The sequence below is a fragment of the Musa acuminata genome, unplaced genomic scaffold, assembly GCF_036884655.1.
Source record: "Musa acuminata AAA Group cultivar baxijiao unplaced genomic scaffold, Cavendish_Baxijiao_AAA HiC_scaffold_1089, whole genome shotgun sequence".
In the NCBI taxonomy this organism is placed as follows: Eukaryota; Viridiplantae; Streptophyta; class Magnoliopsida; order Zingiberales; family Musaceae; genus Musa; species Musa acuminata.
This window is the reverse complement of record NW_027021303.1, coordinates 49,097-66,136: the sequence shown is the minus strand read 5'-3', so window position 1 is coordinate 66,136 and position 17,040 is coordinate 49,097. Positions and strand designations below refer to the sequence as shown.

General features: G+C 42.7%; 3 protein-coding genes across 3 annotated transcripts; 1 reads left to right on the top strand and 2 right to left on the bottom strand.

The window, feature by feature from the left end:
• The first annotated feature begins 10 nt into the window (after positions 1-10).
• On the top strand, positions 11-2,516 carry LOC135666385 (uncharacterized). Its single transcript, XM_065177944.1, has 9 exons — positions 11-82; positions 171-288; positions 1,041-1,077; positions 1,243-1,312; positions 1,390-1,494; positions 1,578-1,728; positions 1,832-1,914; positions 2,015-2,108; positions 2,200-2,516. The coding sequence occupies exons 1-9, from the start codon at positions 52-54 to the stop codon at positions 2,285-2,287; spliced, it is 777 nt and encodes a 258-aa protein (XP_065034016.1). The 5' UTR covers positions 11-51; the 3' UTR covers positions 2,288-2,516.
• Positions 2,517-4,981: 2,465 nt separating this feature from the next.
• Positions 4,982-7,174, bottom strand: LOC135666384 (uncharacterized). The gene is made up of 3 exons (XM_065177943.1): positions 6,552-7,174; positions 5,655-6,482; positions 4,982-5,487 (listed from the first exon to the last, which is right to left on the bottom strand). The coding sequence occupies exons 2-3, from the start codon at positions 6,333-6,335 to the stop codon at positions 5,203-5,205; spliced, it is 966 nt and encodes a 321-aa protein (XP_065034015.1). The 5' UTR covers positions 6,336-6,482; positions 6,552-7,174; the 3' UTR covers positions 4,982-5,202.
• Positions 7,175-10,613: 3,439 nt separating this feature from the next.
• On the bottom strand, positions 10,614-14,241 carry LOC135666388 (small ribosomal subunit protein uS15-like). Its single transcript, XM_065177948.1, has 5 exons — positions 14,105-14,241; positions 13,933-14,005; positions 13,714-13,852; positions 13,398-13,584; positions 10,614-10,873 (listed from the first exon to the last, which is right to left on the bottom strand). The coding sequence occupies exons 1-5, from the start codon at positions 14,125-14,127 to the stop codon at positions 10,837-10,839; spliced, it is 459 nt and encodes a 152-aa protein (XP_065034020.1). The 5' UTR covers positions 14,128-14,241; the 3' UTR covers positions 10,614-10,836.
• Between the last annotated feature and the right edge of the window lie 2,799 nt (positions 14,242-17,040).

The following is a 17,040-nucleotide window of genomic DNA, read 5'->3' as shown; positions in this document are numbered from 1 at the left end:
GCCTGTTGCAGCATCACCGGCACTCCCCGCACAGGGTGGGTGGTGATCCAAATGTACCGCGGCGGCAGCTCGTATGCCTCCGGTCGGCCTCCTTCCCCTCTGCGTTGTCTCGCTCCGCAGCCTCGTCCATGTTCTCTTCCACGTGCATAACGCGTGCGCATCGAATGCAGGTTCGAGGTCTGCGACCAGGAGGCATGTCGACTACGGGAGGACTTATGTTGTCCGGCCCAAGGGCAGACATCGGGCCACCATCGTCTGGCTTCACGGTTTAGGAGACAATGGCGCAAGGTACGAGCTGCTGCTCTTCTTTTGGCTGCATCTAATGCAAATTACAAGGCACTTTTTGGGAACGCAGCCATAGATAGGATTTATTCCCTTGTTGATATAAAATGATTACAATGGTTATATTCTGGTGCCTTCCCTGCACATATTCCTAGTATTGCTTTACCTAAGATGTCATCTCTGTATTCTCATTTATGGCGTAAAGGAAAGACAAGGAATGGAACAGGTGGCGAATGTCAATGCACTATTAACAGTCGGGAGGGAACAACTCTTTAGCCCCTGTCAAATCCATGCAAAATTCCCACACCATACAAATGCCCTTGTCATTCTCAACGAATAGTTTATTCGGTCGGGTTTTCATTGTTTATGGATCACATTCACGAATCAGAAATAACAAGTTAATCGCCTCAATTAATCATTGTGATTCTTTGAGATTGTGCTGCTTTCTGCTTCACGTTTTGATGGCTAATGTACATGGGAAGAACCATTCCGATTAGCATAGAAAACAACATCATGCAGTTCTCTACTGCTATATTTGGCAATTGTCTTGTTATTTCCTTTTTCATGGGGAGATGTGTTCTTGAGGAACATAGGTATCATTAAATTTAGTGTTTTCGGTTGATTATTGTGGAAGCTACAATGATGTGTGTAATTACATTGAAACTGTAGGCTGTCAATGCAGTTCTTACGCAAATAACAATTCCACTACCTGCATGAATTCACCTTCTACTACTTCTTCTTCTTCTTCTCTTTTGCAGCTGGTACCAGCTCCTGGAAACTCTTCCTCTGCCAAATGTAAGATGTGTAAACATGGTGTAATCACTCGTTAATCATTGGCATCCTTGTTCTTTGTGGTTCCTCTGGATTTCGATGCATTTATCCTCCCTGTCTACTGGTAACTTGGTAGTTCTGTGAGATGGTTTCGGTAGCTAATTTCAACACGAATGTGTGCCATTGCAGATTAAGTGGATATGCCCCACTGCTCCTACTCGACCTGTGGCTCTTTTCGGTGGATTTCCATGCACTGCATGTAACTCCCCATGATTTGCTTAGCATTACTCCATCTTGACCGATCTTATATGACCTCCTCTGTTGCGTTCCACGCAGGGTTCGACGTTGCGGACCCTTCACAGGATGGCCCTGATGATGCCGATGGATTGGAAGCTTCAGCAGCACACATCGCAAATCTTTTGTCGTCTGAGCCAGCTGACGGTATAGCTTTTGATGTTAGCGTCGTTGTAATGCTGGTTAAGTATACTCTGGGATTGATTCCTCCCTCCCTCCAATCGGTACAGTAAAACTTGGAATCGGTGGGTTCAGTATGGGTGCCGCGACTGCCTTGTATTCTGCTTCTTGCTTCGCACACGGAAGGTACGGAAATGGAGGCCGATATCCCATAAACCTCAGTGCAGTCGTTGGTCTCAGCGGCTGGCTTCCCTGTTCCAGGTCGGTTCCATCGCGAGTCAACGCAATCCTTGGATCTATTTCTTCTTTATTATTGCTGTGCGTGAATCGGAGGCATAAGAGTGCTTGGTCGTTCTTCATCCAGGAGCTTGAAGACCAAGGTGGAAAGCTCACAGGAAGCTGCAAGGCGAGCTGCCTCCTTGCCACTTTTGCTCTGTCATGGAACAGGTACCGTACGTAGCATTTACCTCGTCGAGATTGTTGGATTTTAGATTTGATCCAAGGAGCGTTGAGCTTCTCTGTTTTGTTCTTGCGCTGGTTATGGCAGGGGACGGAGTGGTTCCCTATAAACAGGGAGAAAGGTCTGCGGAGACGTTGAGGATGTCGGGGTTTCGAAATCTCACGTTTAAGGCCTACAATGGGTATGTTTCTGCCGCAGTTTCTCGACCTTAGGCCAACTATCATGCTTTGCTTTGCTTAGCTTAGCTTAGCGAGCGATTCGGAACAATGCAGACTCGAACACTATACGATTCCGGAGGAAATGGATGCCGTCAGCAAGTGGCTCACCGCGAGGCTGCGGCTCGATGGGTCTCGCGCTTGACGCCGGGACGTGCCGTGTGCGTCCTGCGATCGCATCGAGGCGCGGCTATAGAAAGTACACCTAACTCACCCAGTATGCGTATGTGCTCAGGTGCTCGTCGCGGCGATATGTGCCGTGAGAGTCGAGTATGTATTGTGATAGCCTTGTCTCCCTTTGGCCTCGGAGTGGCTTATCAACTTGTTTGGTGTATATTATCTTCCTTTCTACGAATGAATGAATGAATGAATGAACAGAGTCTAATTACTTTTGTGGTAATCGTTTTCAGTGTACGGTAGAGGGCGGATTCGTCGTACACCTCTTTTTTTGTGTGCTACGTGGGCAGCATCTGATCAGATCAGCTGCCAGCTAATAAATCCTTTGATATAAATATTAGCAAGGGAATGTGTCTATGTAGGATGGGGAGGTGGTTGATGTCATGCAATTCTATTTCTATGTGGAAGCTTGAAGAAGAATACTCGAGAGATACCATTCCAACAAGTGGCCTTTCCGAGAAATATATCTAACTCTCGGGCATGTTAAGTTCAAAAACAAGTCTGCACTAGAAAGGCCAGCAAAATGTCTATTTGTTGCTTCGTTCTATGGTTGAGTAACCACACATTGAGGTGCATCTACCTACATGCATAACTTGTTTCCACAAGAGAACAGTGCGTGTATGTGTGCATGTTAGTAACGAAAAGTAATCTGGGTTACTTTGTACGCTATGGTACTTACTCATAGCATTCCTGCACGTCCTCGTTAAGAGTATAAATACGATGTTAGAGTATAAATATGACATAACCATAAAAGAAGAGAATTCATACAGGTAGATCGGTACCTACTTCATAGGAAATAAGCCATCTTGCTCAACGACGTACAAGTCGACGTCGAATATCACGGAGTCATTCCGTAAGACTTGGAATGGCACCACCCGATGTCAACCCATACGAGTCGATCGGTGTTCATCCGTAGGGTACAAATTATCCTTCCGATGAGTTGACAGCTATTAAAGGACTACGTATAATCGACCATCTCTTCGCATGTATTAAAGCTAACTCTCCGACCAACGGAGGGGACTTCAAACACTCACTCTCTTTTATTCCACTCAACTCTAACTTAAGTTTTGGAGGAGTCGAATTGAAAAATCTCCCTCCTGATCCCAACAACGAAGAAGCAGGCGATGAGGCCCATGAATCAACCTGACTCGACGCTCACTTCTGCCACCCAAGTCTTCACATGGGCAACCTTACACATCCGGGATAAGATCGAGACGCACTGACTCCTCAGTTACGAATGTAAAGATTCATAAACACGAGTGTCTTCCATTAATGGCTGAGTCAAGGTAGATTTTGTTACTCAAAGATTGTTGTGTCAAAATATTGATACCGTTACACAACTGAGATCTTTCTTTGTGGTGGTAGATTAGATCTAAAATCAATAATGGACCAACTGATACAACCTATTTTCTTACCAATCTGCCTTACATATTCCACGAAGAAGCAATATGTGATGCAAAATGGAAGCTATGAGATTTCATTTGTTTTTCTTGCCCTCTCCTTTGGTTTAACAGAATGATCAGGTGATGAATTTTATCTTCATTTTAGATGTCATGCAGATGTTCTTGAACCACCCCAGGAAGATATGTAGAGAACTTTCTCAACATACGTCGGTTCTCCAATCATCTTTGTGTAAGATTTTATGAGGCACTGGACATGGTTGTCTTATTACTACCTGGTTTTAGGTTTTCCACCTCGCATGGAAAAATTGGAACCCAGAGAACTTGCCATCCTTGCTTTTTGTAGAAGCCACTTTAGCTCCTTTCCTCCTCTCGATGGTTTTCATCTACTAAGCACAAAAGCTCAAAGAAACTCGGTTTCTTCTTACAAAACTTCAACCAACATTCTCTCTACCTTTCAGTATTCTTTGACATACTGCCCCTTAAACCTTTTTCTATTTGAGATCTTAATGTTTACTCTTACAGGATTCTATATTGGTTGGTAGAATAAATGGATATCGGAAAGAGATTCTGGCTTGTTTAATGAACAGGTAACAATGAAAGCAAAGGAAAACGAAACCTTTTCATCCCTTGCATACAAACAGTCCAATAATCTCAGCTGGCTCCGGTGTCGATTTGCTATCTAATCTCTCATCATTCAGCGAGTCTAAGCTTGAAAGCTTTTCCTCCATTGTATGCTCGTCCGTGTTAGATTCTTCTGTACCCTGTTTGTGCATTATGTCTGCAAGTAGATTGTCGATTAGACGCCTACTACGAACACAGATTTACCAGCTTTTGAGAGAGAGAAAGAATGATTTTGCTTTCTGAATTAACAGATTAAAAGAACAGAAATCGATCGTGTGCATGGCTTTCACAAAAGAACCTCCATCTGTATTCAACTCATTTCAATCAAGATGACTTCGGGGGTCGGAGATAGGGCAGAAGGAAACAGTGACCGAGCTATAGTGGTATTACTGCCGCCAAGGGAAGCAGCTACGTCGGTGGCGGCGAGAACGACTGACCAAAGCGGTGACTCCGGCGGCGAGACGATGGTAGTTTCCGAGCGACGGGTTTGGTATTGGGGCGTCGGGGCATGGTTACTGATTTGGACTCGATCGGATCGGGCGCCGTGTTTGTGTGTGTGTATATATATATATATATATCACTGTGGAAAGTAAGTAAGCTGACATAATGCATGCCAATTAAGAAACAATCAAACCAAATTAATACACATAAACAGTGCATCTGTTCATCTCTTTCTGACTGCATTGTTGTAGTTTGACAAACAAAAATCACATTTATGTTTACAAGTGCATAATTTAATAGCATATTTTGCAGTTACAATCTGAAGCAATATCTTATGTTTATTGTGCTAACAGGCCATATCATAAACTGGCATTCTATATGCACAATGCACTTCCGAAGACACTTGTATCATCTGCACTTACTGTTTGTCTTCTTCGGTTGATGTAGCCCAGAGTACAGTGGCTCTGACCAAAGCATCCATGGGGTCAACACATTTCCCCAGCAGTGGGTCGTCCGCGGGTAAGAGTCCATGCATGTAATCAGAGACAAGAATAATGCTACTGACAGCCCTCACCAGAAGAACTTGAATCGATATCCTCAACAGATTTCTTGCACCTTCCATGTCTTCCCTGTCGAATGCCTCCCTTGCAGGGATGACAATGTGCTCCATGGTTGCTTTGTCGGGTAGCAGCACCTCGAAACCCTGCACGAGGTCATGTTAAAGATAACAGTGTGGTAGCCTCAAGAACACCGAAGAGAAGGAGAATGTAACTGCTCATGTCATCTGCGTATGCCATCGGACACAGAAGCATCATTTCTGGTTTGTACATCTCTTCATCTTTCGATGGCAATCGTGTAGCGATGGCTTACCTGGTTTTCAAGTTTTTGCTGATACAGCCGAGCCACGATTAATGCGTCCATGGCCAGAATTCCTATGCGAGCGTTGCTTCCCATTTCAACCGGCTTCAGGTTTGCTGCTTTCAGTTCCTTGGCGACACAGTCACCGGCGTCGAGGAGTGGCACAGAGCACCCCTCGGCGATCTCATCGCGCCAAGCGTGCGCGACGTGGCACGGCATAGCGATGCAACGAGCTCCAGCCCTCTCCAGGAAGACCCTCTCCCGACGGAGATTCTCCACGACAATAGAACCAGCAGATTGCGTGCAGCAGTCCCAACCGCTCTGATGCAGAGCGAGCTCTCGGTTCAGCACAGGGTCATTGCAAACGACAAAAGGGGGAGTCTCCTGCCCATCCGAGGAGCTCCATTGGACGAGCTTCTCCAAGAACCTGAGGGTGGAAGCAGCTGAAACCCCACCCAGGACACCCACAGTGTTAGACAAGTCCAGGAAAGGACCGTTGTACCCATTCCCCGAAGGAGACGAAACCGGCTCAGGCTTCCCAGAGGTGGACGATGTAGAAGCTGGTTTCGGAGCAAGAGAAGAGGTAGAAGATGGCCGAGATCTAAAATGGATCCGGTGCTTGTTCAGCTCCTCCACGACGTGGATAGGAAAGTTCACAGCGCTGTATGACAATGCCACGCTCCCATCAAACATCCTGAGCCTTCCGAATCTACGTTCCTGTCGCAGCAAATCTCACGATCTAGCGCTTAAAGCTTGGATCCACCAGGAAACATTATTGCTCTGCTTCGATTACCGACAGCAGTTACCTCGAATCCCTCCCATTCCAAGATTCTCAAGTACCTAAACAGAAATCTTCGGTAAAGATGCAACTCCTGAAAGAAAATGAAGCTCGATTTATAGGAAAATAACCTGTAAGAGCTCGATGTTTGGGGGGGGGAAGGAGAACGGGCGAGTCGACAGGGTGACATCACGAAGAAGCATCTCGGATCGTTCGAAGATACTCGATGAGCTCAATCATGCAATGTCTTTTCCACCAGCACAAAAATCCAAGAAAGAAAAAGAGTAGACTAGCGAAGAATCCACGACACCGTACCTTACACGCCTTTCATGAGCTGTCCGTCTTCCATCAATCTGACATTGGATTCTCGGTGAGATGAAAACAAAGCAAAAAACAGCGATGATCATTGACTTTTGCTCATCTCAGACTACACCTAATTGGGCTCTCTCGACTCTACTCGACTGCAGTGAGTTTATTCACTTCTCTATTTTACCGAAGGAAGAAGAAGCATTGGAATTTGGATACATCTGAAGAGGATTTTGTCCATTTCTGTGGCTGCTTCACCGGTCGGTACGGAAGTTTATGGTCCAAGAGGGTCATCATACTTGCACCCATCTCCTGCAGCAACCTGCAGCTTGGCGCGTGCAAGTTTCTCGACTTGTTCGTCCTCGAGATTTCCGCAGGCTCAGCATGCTGAGGGCACCTCCATTTTTCCTTCCAGTGGTGAGGCATAAGATACGGACTGCAGTGACCCCATCCATCGCTCTCCTGTGAGATGAAAGGATGGACTTCACATCCTCCGGATTAAATATGATGAAGCTGCGTTATCCTAAGCTCAACGGACCGGAGGACGCCAATTGGTGATATTTGCGCCGTCGGCGGACTTGTGCGGGGCCCAACGTGTGTCGGCTGCGTAATTAACGTGCGTGATGGGCCGGATCTTGGCCGGTCTGCCAAAAGCCCAACTTCGAGGGATACTGCGACGGGACCCATCGCATCGGGGGACGGCGCCAGTAGAAAGTAAGATGGAACGGGAGGTTACTGCATGGCGAACATGATCGAGCAATATAATACGCAGCAGCAGGTGGTAGGCAAAGGCGCCGCCCATGCACCAAAGAGGACGGTCCACGAATGGCATCGCCTTTATGATCTCAACCACTCTCTCGCTTCCGTCGCCGCCGACAGTCCACCACGATTGACTCGACTCCGTGTTTCACGTTGGCGTGCAGCAAACATTTCTTGCACGTCCCAAACTCACACCTGAACAGATCCCATCTCTGCGTGCAGTCACAAGGCAGGTGGGCGTGGGTGGTGGTCGATGAGGGGATTGGTAAGGCCTTGTTCTGCTCCGAACGCGGTACCCACACTTGCTCGAAAGGAAGCCGCCGCGGGCCACGGCGGAAGAAGTTCTTCTTACGTTACGGAGAATCGACCTACGCGCCTTGACAAGTCATCGCTTTCGGCGTCCAGCATTATAAATAAGACCAGAATGGTCGAGTCGAATCCATCATCATCGAGCTTCCGGTTTCCATCTCGAGCGACAGGCAGCAGACGTCTGCATCTCCAGGGCCGACGTCCAAGCCACCGAAAGCTTCGAGGAGGAAGAGATCGGTCTCCAAATTGTCGGGAAGCTTCGGACCATGGGAGGCAACTCGAAGGCCACCTCTGTTGTCGTCGATGCCAGAATAGCATCGGCACCTGAAGATCGCAAACCCACGTCCAGCAAAGGCAGCAGCAGCAGAAACAAACCCTCCGCCGCTGCCTTGTTCCCTGGAAGAGGAGACGCCGGACGACAGCCGCGTGTGGCTGAGCTCAAGGCGAGGAGAGCAAAGCGCTTAGCAGCGGAGGAGGAGGAGGAGGAGGACATCAACGAGGTAGCCGATGCCTTCATCAGGCGATTCAGGGAGGACCTCCACCTGCAGCGCCTGCAGTCCATCGAGAACTACAACCAGATGCTCGCTAGGGGGCTGTGACCGTCCTTGCTGACTGCAGTGTGCTCTGTGCACCGATGAATCAACTGCATGCAGCACAAATTTGTCTGTTCTCTTTCCTTTTCGTGTGCTTTCAGTTTGATCCTTTGTAAGTTCATTGTGCGTCGGGTGTCGGAGCATGTGCTTTTAGCTTAGCCTGCGTTAAGTTCATATATGATCAAGACAACCTTTCGTTTCTAGTGACAGAAAATTGTATTTGATCTATAGAGATGTCCAACATAAGGTGATCTCCGGAGAAACAAACATATGTGGCATGAAGTGCTCATTAAGAGTAGAAGATCACGTTACACAATTTACTCGATCAAAATCAGAAAGTAGGTTTGTGTCCGCAAGATGTGTTAATAGTCTAATATGTTCAATCGCAATATGGACACAATAACAACCAAGCAAGCAGAGAAGCCTGGCTAATTATATATTATCCTCTGTATTTAACTATCTTCAATGTTTTAATCTTTATACTTTGAAAAATTATATTGGTGTTTCTATAGTTATGAAAATAAAATATCTAGTTTCATTTACTCGAAACGATGTTAGTTTTAATGATGAAAATAAATGACAAAAAGATAATTTTAATATTCGATGACAAACGACGTTGGTGGTGGTGAATGATGACATCGTTTGTATCGACGTTGACATAGTTATATGTCCACCTTCGACGATGATAAGGTCCGCTCTCACCATGACGCCACCCGCCTCCACGAGGAGTGTGTCGCCAATCTCATCGTCACCCGTCCCGCACTGCTCTGCATCTGCGACGACACTAACGTAGTTGTTGAGCGACAACTATGTCGACATCGACATAGATGGCGGTAGCCATTGCAACGTCTACAGCGAAGATGGTGGTCGCCTCGTCACTGATCCGTTGGGCAAATCCCAGCCTCGAACCGAAGCTGGGGTCAACGAAGCTCCTACCGCATCAGTTTCGACACTACCTCTCGCCGAGCGACCCTTTCGCTGCTTTGCATCTACGTCAGCATCGATCCAATTGCTAAGCGACAAAAGGGTCGCTCGGCATCTACTTTAGCGTAGACTTAGATGTAGAGCGATGTCATTTGACATTTGCGTCAACGCTACTTGACATTTGCATCGATGCTAATAGGTGGAGGGACTCAAGAACGATAGGGTGGAGGCCGCGATAGGTGGCAAATGCAAAGGCGAGGTTGCCACTCACGACATCAATGGTGAGGATGAGACGACGATGGCCGCAACAAATGAGGCAAAAGCACCAATGAAGGCATAGGTTTTATTCACCTCTACCATCGTCCTCCTCTTCATGACCATTGTCGCCTCGTCTTCACCATCGACGACATGTGTGACACTCTCGCCTCCACATCTGCCACCTGTTGCGACCTCCACCCTATCATCTTCGAGTCCATATGCCGATATCAACACAAATGCCAAGACACACCGCTTTGCATATATGTCAACACGGATACAAATGCAGAGCGACGAAAGAATCACTCGACAAGAGGTGGTGCTTGAATTGACGCAACAACAAAGGGAACGACAAACGCTCCAACGACCCCAACTTCGAATCAAGACTAAGATTCACCCAACAAGTCAACGACGAGACTATCACCATCTTCATCGTAGATGCCACGATAACCACCATCTACATCAACATTGACGTAATTACCAATCGATAACTACATCAACATAGATATAAATATATAACCACACGAGACGAGCAACGATAAGATTGATAACATACTCCTAGTAAAGACAAGTGACGTCACGATGAGCAAATATTATTATCGTCAAAGATGACCAAACAATTACATCAATATTAACACCAACAACGTCATCAAACAAAATCACCAACGACGTCTATCCAAACGTTAAAATTATCCTTTTATCATTTATTTTTATATTTTTATCAATAAAATAAATACTAATAAACATAAATAAACATAAATATTTTTCTTTCGTAACTATATAAATATCAATTCGATTTTTTTAAATATAAATATCAAATATCAAAACATTAAAGATATCTAACTACATAATCTATTAATTAAACCGAAAAACGAAGTACAACCTACATCGCTCTCCAGCGGAATTAGCACAAGCACAAGGACGAAGTTTGTGGAAATATAGACGAGGATTAAGTACTCTACCACCCCCACCCGGCTACAACTCAATCTGAAAATCAATGGATAAAAATTTTGAATTCAGACAAAACATGCATGAAAGATAGCTGGCTGGTGATGCAAAAATTGTCCTCATTAAAAAACCTGATGCCACAAGTTTAAAAGAACACAAGTACTCATCTGAAAAGCACATTGTCCAGCTAGCTGAAACACAAGCAAATAGTTGCATCAAAAAGATAATTTCAAAGGTTCATACTAAACTATATTTTACTTCTCCAATAAGCTTTTGGGCCCATCAGCCTATTGACCGCTGGTAACCTGAACATGGTCAGGTCCTAAGCCACCATAGTTTCAGCAGCAGATCCGGAGACACTGCAAAAGCAGTCAGACAGCAATTAAAACCAGAACATTTAAAGTTAGAAAATGATTACAAAAAGGAGTCTTCCTCTAAAAGATCCAGAAGAATAATATATCCAGAAAAAAGCATCAACCAACCCACTGTGCAAATGCAGCGAGACAGCCATTAAAACCAGAACATTTGAAGTTAGAAATGATTCCAAAACGGAGTTTTCTTCTAAAAGATCTAGAAGAATAATATATCCAGAAAAGGCATCAAGTGAACATCAATATAAAGTTTAATGATCAGACATTATTGAGAACTATGATTAAAATAAAAAATATAAGTACACAAGAACAATATTCCAAAACTTTGTCAAATATTGACAAAGACTGAATATTTACTAGATGGTGTGTGTTTCCAAGTCATACTCCGTTCATATGGACCCGCGACCATTTGTATGGACGGCAATGCAAATGGACTGACTGGCCTCAACTGTCAACTATAATTAAAAAAATAATTTGTACCAAGCTGCATGATCCATGTTTCTCAAGTGGCAGCAGAAATCTAAACAATGTGTTGGCAGGTGCCCATATTTTTCAATCCCCAAGCTTGGATTTGCAAAGATATGCAGATTAAAATACATTAAAAAAATTGATTGATCAACTTAATAGAATGTGAGGACAATCTTCAGATAGAAAGATGAACAGGATGCACCAATTAACAGCTAACATCACCAACCCACATTGAAGATGAATGTTGACCGAGTGAGGCTAACAAGTCAGATATCATCATTTTCTTGGCATATGAGATACGAATTAACTGATTCTGCCCAACCAGAGCCAGCAGGAAAAAAATAAGAAAACTAAAAAAAGACATAGATTCTTAAGAATCAACTTACCAATACATTCACCAATAACTAGGTAAAAGTTATCCTACATATATCCCCTCACTCCCTTCCCCATTATCATTGGTACATTGACAAGAAGATTTGTCAAAGGTGAAAAATGGGATCAGTACCAATCGAGCGTGGCGTATGGAAAGCCACATCCGGTGACATATCAGTAACCGGATATAGTTTCATTACTCATCCTTCATCTCATCCTCCTTGCACCTCTTTTCTTATTATCCCTCTTGAATCCCTGCCCCTTGTTTTCTTCTTGTACCTTTTTCTACTCATCCTTCTACTGGGTGTTGACATGGGGTTGTGTGGATAATTGTCCATAACCAACAAGTCCAAGTTTCTTGATTTAATTAAAGTCAGGATAGTACATGAAAATCATACTAGTCATTGCACACATGAAGCACACAAGGAGAAATATTGTATTAAATATTGAAAACAGTAAAATGACAGTATGTCTATAAATCAAACACCATCAGCCTAAAATAAATTTCTATTAGAAGCATCAACTCAATCCTAAATTACATAAGTATAATATGTAGCTAAGAATATCTTAAAACAAAAAAGTTACAAATACATTGGGTCAAGAACAAACACTGTGAAGAGCACATCACAGGAAAAGCAACCTACTACAATTATATTCTGAAAATAACATGAAAACCTACAATCTCATGTCATTTTATGTTCCAAATAACCGAACAAATGAAGACTAATATGACAGCCATTTGCTTGTCGTATGCTAGGGTTAGCAGTACCCAGAGTCCACGTACCATTAAAATAAAAAAAGGATCCGAGAACATCAAAATTTTGACATTCAATTACTAGGCAGGTTTAATGGTTATACTGACTGATAAAACTTTAATGCATGCAATCCCCTATTGTCAAAATGCATGATAAAATTCTTATGCCTTCTTTCGCTGAAAAGAATTTCTATGCCTAATCTCTACGTATCATTCTTTCCACAAAAAAATGTTAAAAAAATGTTACTTACCTATCAAGCTAAAGATTGAAGCAGACAGGGCTTTCAGAATTTGTCAATCTGTCAGTACACTACCTAACAAACAATAAGAGCTGATGCAAAAAGAGACTAAATAACAACAATTCATATGTCTCGATGACCCATTCAAAATATTTAACACCTCACCAAGGGATCTAATGGCAACTACTAAATAATTTCATCATCCACTTATGGACAAAAGACACGGATTTGACAATAAAATATAAAAAAAGACAATTGTTTAAACATGCTAAAAGGTTTCCAATGATCAATGCCTAAAAGATCCATTAAAAATGAGAGTAACCACACATCAAATATCATGATTTGATTTTAAAAAACCCAATGACTTAACTTCCAGCATTAAAGTTGATAAAATATTAATAAATAACCTATCCAACTTTGTCCAATTCCAGTATTACAAAATTCAGAAATCCTAATCGATAAAGAAAGAATCATTTCATGCATTGAGAGTGCTACTTGTTCCGCTTGTGCGGTGACCTAAGGACCACAACTTCAAAGAGATATTCGGCACCTTACATTTGGGTACAGATATAAAGATCGAAATCAAGTGTAAAACGTTAAACTTAATTCCATTCAATGGAATACTGAAGTTTAGCTAATAAGAAAGGAAGCAAACAATAAGGGTAGTAAAGTAACTCACTATTTATAGGTTGCAGGAACCTGCTTGGTCCTCTTGTAGTATCGGGTCAGGCGGTGGATCCTGCTCTCCACAAGGATCAGCCTGAACTTGGAATCCTTGTCCTTCTTGTTTCTCTCCAAGTGCTTCCTGATTGCCACAGCCTTCTTAATCAGAAAATACAGATCTTCCGGAATCCCCGGTTGAAGACCTTCATCAACCACATACCAAAAATCAAAAGTGATAAAAGACAAACGATTCATGACAGCACCAAACACAGAATATGAATAAGAAAAATAAATTAAAAAAGCATCACGGCTTAGGAAACTAATAACAGTACCGTGGGCCTTGAGGATCCGGAGGATCTTGTTCCCGGTGACACTCTTGACCTGGGCGATGCCATGAGAGTCACGAAGAATAACACCAATCTGCGACGGAGTCAGCCCCTTCTTGGAAAACTTGCAGATGCTTTCCTCCACCTAAGAGAGATCAAGCACATCAACACGCTTCAACATAAGACACTCCGATAGAAGGAAAGAACAAGGAGGAGATGGCTCACTTCTGCAGCAGAGATCTTGAGCCAACTCGGCGGAGTCCTCTTGTACGGCAGCGCCGACGAGGATATACCCTTTCTGCAGTCCACATCACGGAGATTGACGATCCCAGCACACAAAAAAAGAAATCGAAAAACATCAACCAGGGCGAGATGCGGCATGGAGAATGGGGATTACCCGCGACTGTGCATACGACCCATGGCTGCGACGGCGGCGGAGAAGCTTGGGTGGAAGCGACGCGCAGAACAAACCCTAAGCCGGCCGAGAGAATGCGTGGTTAGGTCTTCTTAGCGATGCTTATATACAGGTGGCGGTGGGTCTCATTTTGCCGAAAATGCCCTCGAGACCGCCTATCAGCCGTTCCATCCGCTCTGACGGATGTGATTGAACTTGATGATCTCGATCGATGAACGATATGGATCGAGATGACGTGAAACCATTAGATTGGAGGCTCCCAAGTGCAGTCTTCGCCGATGAATCGAACGGGCTACAAGAATCGGACCAAATAGTGGACTAGTAATTGGTCCGGAGCGGCCGGTCCAAGTTGTGTCCAAATTAAAAGCAGAATGAACCGATTGGTTCAGCCAATTTTTGAATAATCTGTATAAATCGGATGGATTATATACAACTAATAGGCTTTATACTGTAACGAAAAATTACTCAAATATGTTTAATTTAATTTTTTTTATAATTTACTTAAGATGATATTGACTTCAAAAAAAAAAAGGATTGATTGTGTTGTTTTTTGGTTATAACTATAATGGAAAAATAAGTAGCCTATTAGGAGATTGAAATCGTCATTGTATTTTTTTTTATGGCTCAAAGTTTTCAATAACTTATCTTTTCTTATTTCTTGGTTTTATTATTATTTTTATATTTTCGTTCATTCATAATCATTTTTGTCTAATTATGATTCTTTTAAAAATTATCCTCGTTGAGAGCATTGCACATATGTAAATATATATAATCGATGGCTTAAATTTGAAAGTATACACCATATACATATTATCCCATTGGCATACTACTTAAATTTATAAGTAATAATTTTGAAACACCAAACATACAATAAAAAATTCTTTTTTATTTTCGCTGAAATTTGAATTCTTGCTTGATTTCTTAAATACAATTTTAAAAATTATAAGCTTCAGATTCTGGGATAAATTTCGAGATCATACGATGGAAAAAAATTACATATTATGATGAAATAAAAAACTTTTTGGAAACCAAGTTTGCTAAAGAAAAAGCTTTTACTATAGCTAAATTTTTTTTTTCCTTCCAAATATTTTTTTTATATAGAAGTATGCTTTTAATTTCAGTGATAGTCATTCAAAATGATTATTAATTTTTATCGTGAAAGAAATATAATTTTTTATTATGTTTATTTGTTGTGGAGTAAAACTGTAACGCGAATAATAATTATGATTGACTTTTATGAATATGATAAGTGTATTATATTAATTTTAACTTAAATATTTTGAACAGTAGTATGGATCAGATCAAACGAAGTTGATAGGTCAATTAATCCATAAAACGCGGGTCATGACAAAAATATTTGACAGAAAAAATATATTTCATCGCTATTTATTAGGATTGGGTGAGGAACAGTCATCCTCATATATTATCAAAAATATATAAATTATAGAAGTTCGAGCATTTATGTGTAATTTAAATATATTTACTTGTTAGGTTGATCTTCATCGTTTTGATCGTTAGCATGATTGCAATTTTAGCTACTGTTTAAACTCATCAAAAGATGAGCCACTAGGGATCTAAATATTTAGAGACATAGGTATGTTATTAAGGTTTGAAAGAATACTTCATAACATTTTTATTTACTTTATCTAAAGTCATTAAGATTATTCTACCCATCCAAAAATAAGCTCGATAATAATAATAATACTAATTATTATTATTATTATCATTTTTATTACTCTATTGTCCACAAAATATTTTGTGGACAATATTACGCTAATTATCTGATTTATTTGGAATAAAAAACTTAAATCGCACAAATGTTTATGATCCTTCATCCCGCGATGCTTCCTGTTAGCACAACCAGTTCGTCTCATATGATCGGAATCGCGCAAGACGCTCTGATGCAGGTGATTGGCTGACTCGAAGAGGATTCACCGTCGCATGCAGCGGAGTTTCATCGACTTGAGCACGGATACACGAACGCTGTGTACTTCTCTCGCCGAGAACTCACTGTCCCAATAAACAAAAGGAAGAGCAGCTCGGATCGGTCGATGCCTGAGACCATATGATACAGACATCTTCGACGGAAAAGCGACATCATACAATTGATAAATGCTGGTGGTGTATCTTATGTTCTGCCTTCGTCCAATGGACGTCCGACAAGCCGGCACACACACTTTTATCTACGTCCATGGACGCCCCATCTCCCGCGCTTTGAGTTCCACGGCGAAGGTGAGAGCCACCTTCCTTCTTGTCGGTCGCATGGCCGTCTTATGCACCAACACTGGGCCATGCGGTGTGGGAGGACAGTTGGCCGTGACGGTGGTGCAGTTGATGCCTCCATTTTTATTGAGCTCCCTCTGTCTCGTGCGTGCCTAAACAATGTGCGAAGCGGGTCAGAGAGACACGTAAATGGCTGAGCAGGCGAGTTGGCTCGGAGGTGTCATATCATATCAGGACAACAGTTTCAGCCACGGTTGACTTAGTGCCCCTTTAGATGTTTGAATTCATGACGGTAAGACACAATATTTTGGGGAGGAAACCGATCTCAAGCAAAGTGCGGGCTAAATAATTCATATGAATTGCCTCAAAATATCCATGCATGTGGCGATCGTTCGCCCTCCTCCCTTCCTCGAGATGGAGTCAAAAAAGTAGAGTGAGAAGAGTCAACCTTAGAAAAAGTCATCAGCTTTTCTCCGTCCTCGAAACAAACAAAACAAGTGCGTCCACGGTTGGATTCTTGGTACATGTGGCTGGAGCTATGGATTTCTCCCAGGTCATCCCACCGTCACCTCCCTTGCCTATATAAGCATGTCACCTCAAATTCCATCGCTCTGTGTTCTTGGTTCTCTCTCTCTCTCTATATATATATATGTATATATACCAAGCTTTTGTGGGCTTCCCGCAGGCAGAAGAGG

Excerpts from the sequence above, each read along its gene's own strand:
- LOC135666385 (XM_065177944.1), top strand. The coding sequence starts at position 52 with ATGTACCGCGGCGGCAGCTCGTATGCCTCCG. Across the intron at positions 83-170 it reads CGGCAGCTCGTATGCCTCCG|GTTCGAGGTCTGCGACCAGG; the intron begins GTCGGCCTCCTT and ends CATCGAATGCAG. Across the intron at positions 289-1,040 it reads TTAGGAGACAATGGCGCAAG|CTGGTACCAGCTCCTGGAAA; the intron begins GTACGAGCTGCT and ends TCTCTTTTGCAG.
- LOC135666384 (XM_065177943.1), bottom strand. The coding sequence starts at position 6,335 with ATGTTTGATGGGAGCGTGGCATTGTCATACAGCGCTGTGAACTTTCCT. Across the intron at positions 5,488-5,654 it reads AGCAAAAACTTGAAAACCAG|GGTTTCGAGGTGCTGCTACC; the intron begins GTAAGCCATCGC and ends GACCTCGTGCAG.
- LOC135666388 (XM_065177948.1), bottom strand. The coding sequence starts at position 14,127 with ATGGGTCGTATGCACAGTCGCGG. Across the intron at positions 14,006-14,104 it reads GGTCGTATGCACAGTCGCGG|AAAGGGTATATCCTCGTCGG; the intron begins GTAATCCCCATT and ends TGTGGACTGCAG. Across the intron at positions 13,585-13,713 it reads CCGGATCCTCAAGGCCCACG|GTCTTCAACCGGGGATTCCG; the intron begins GTACTGTTATTA and ends TGGTTGATGAAG.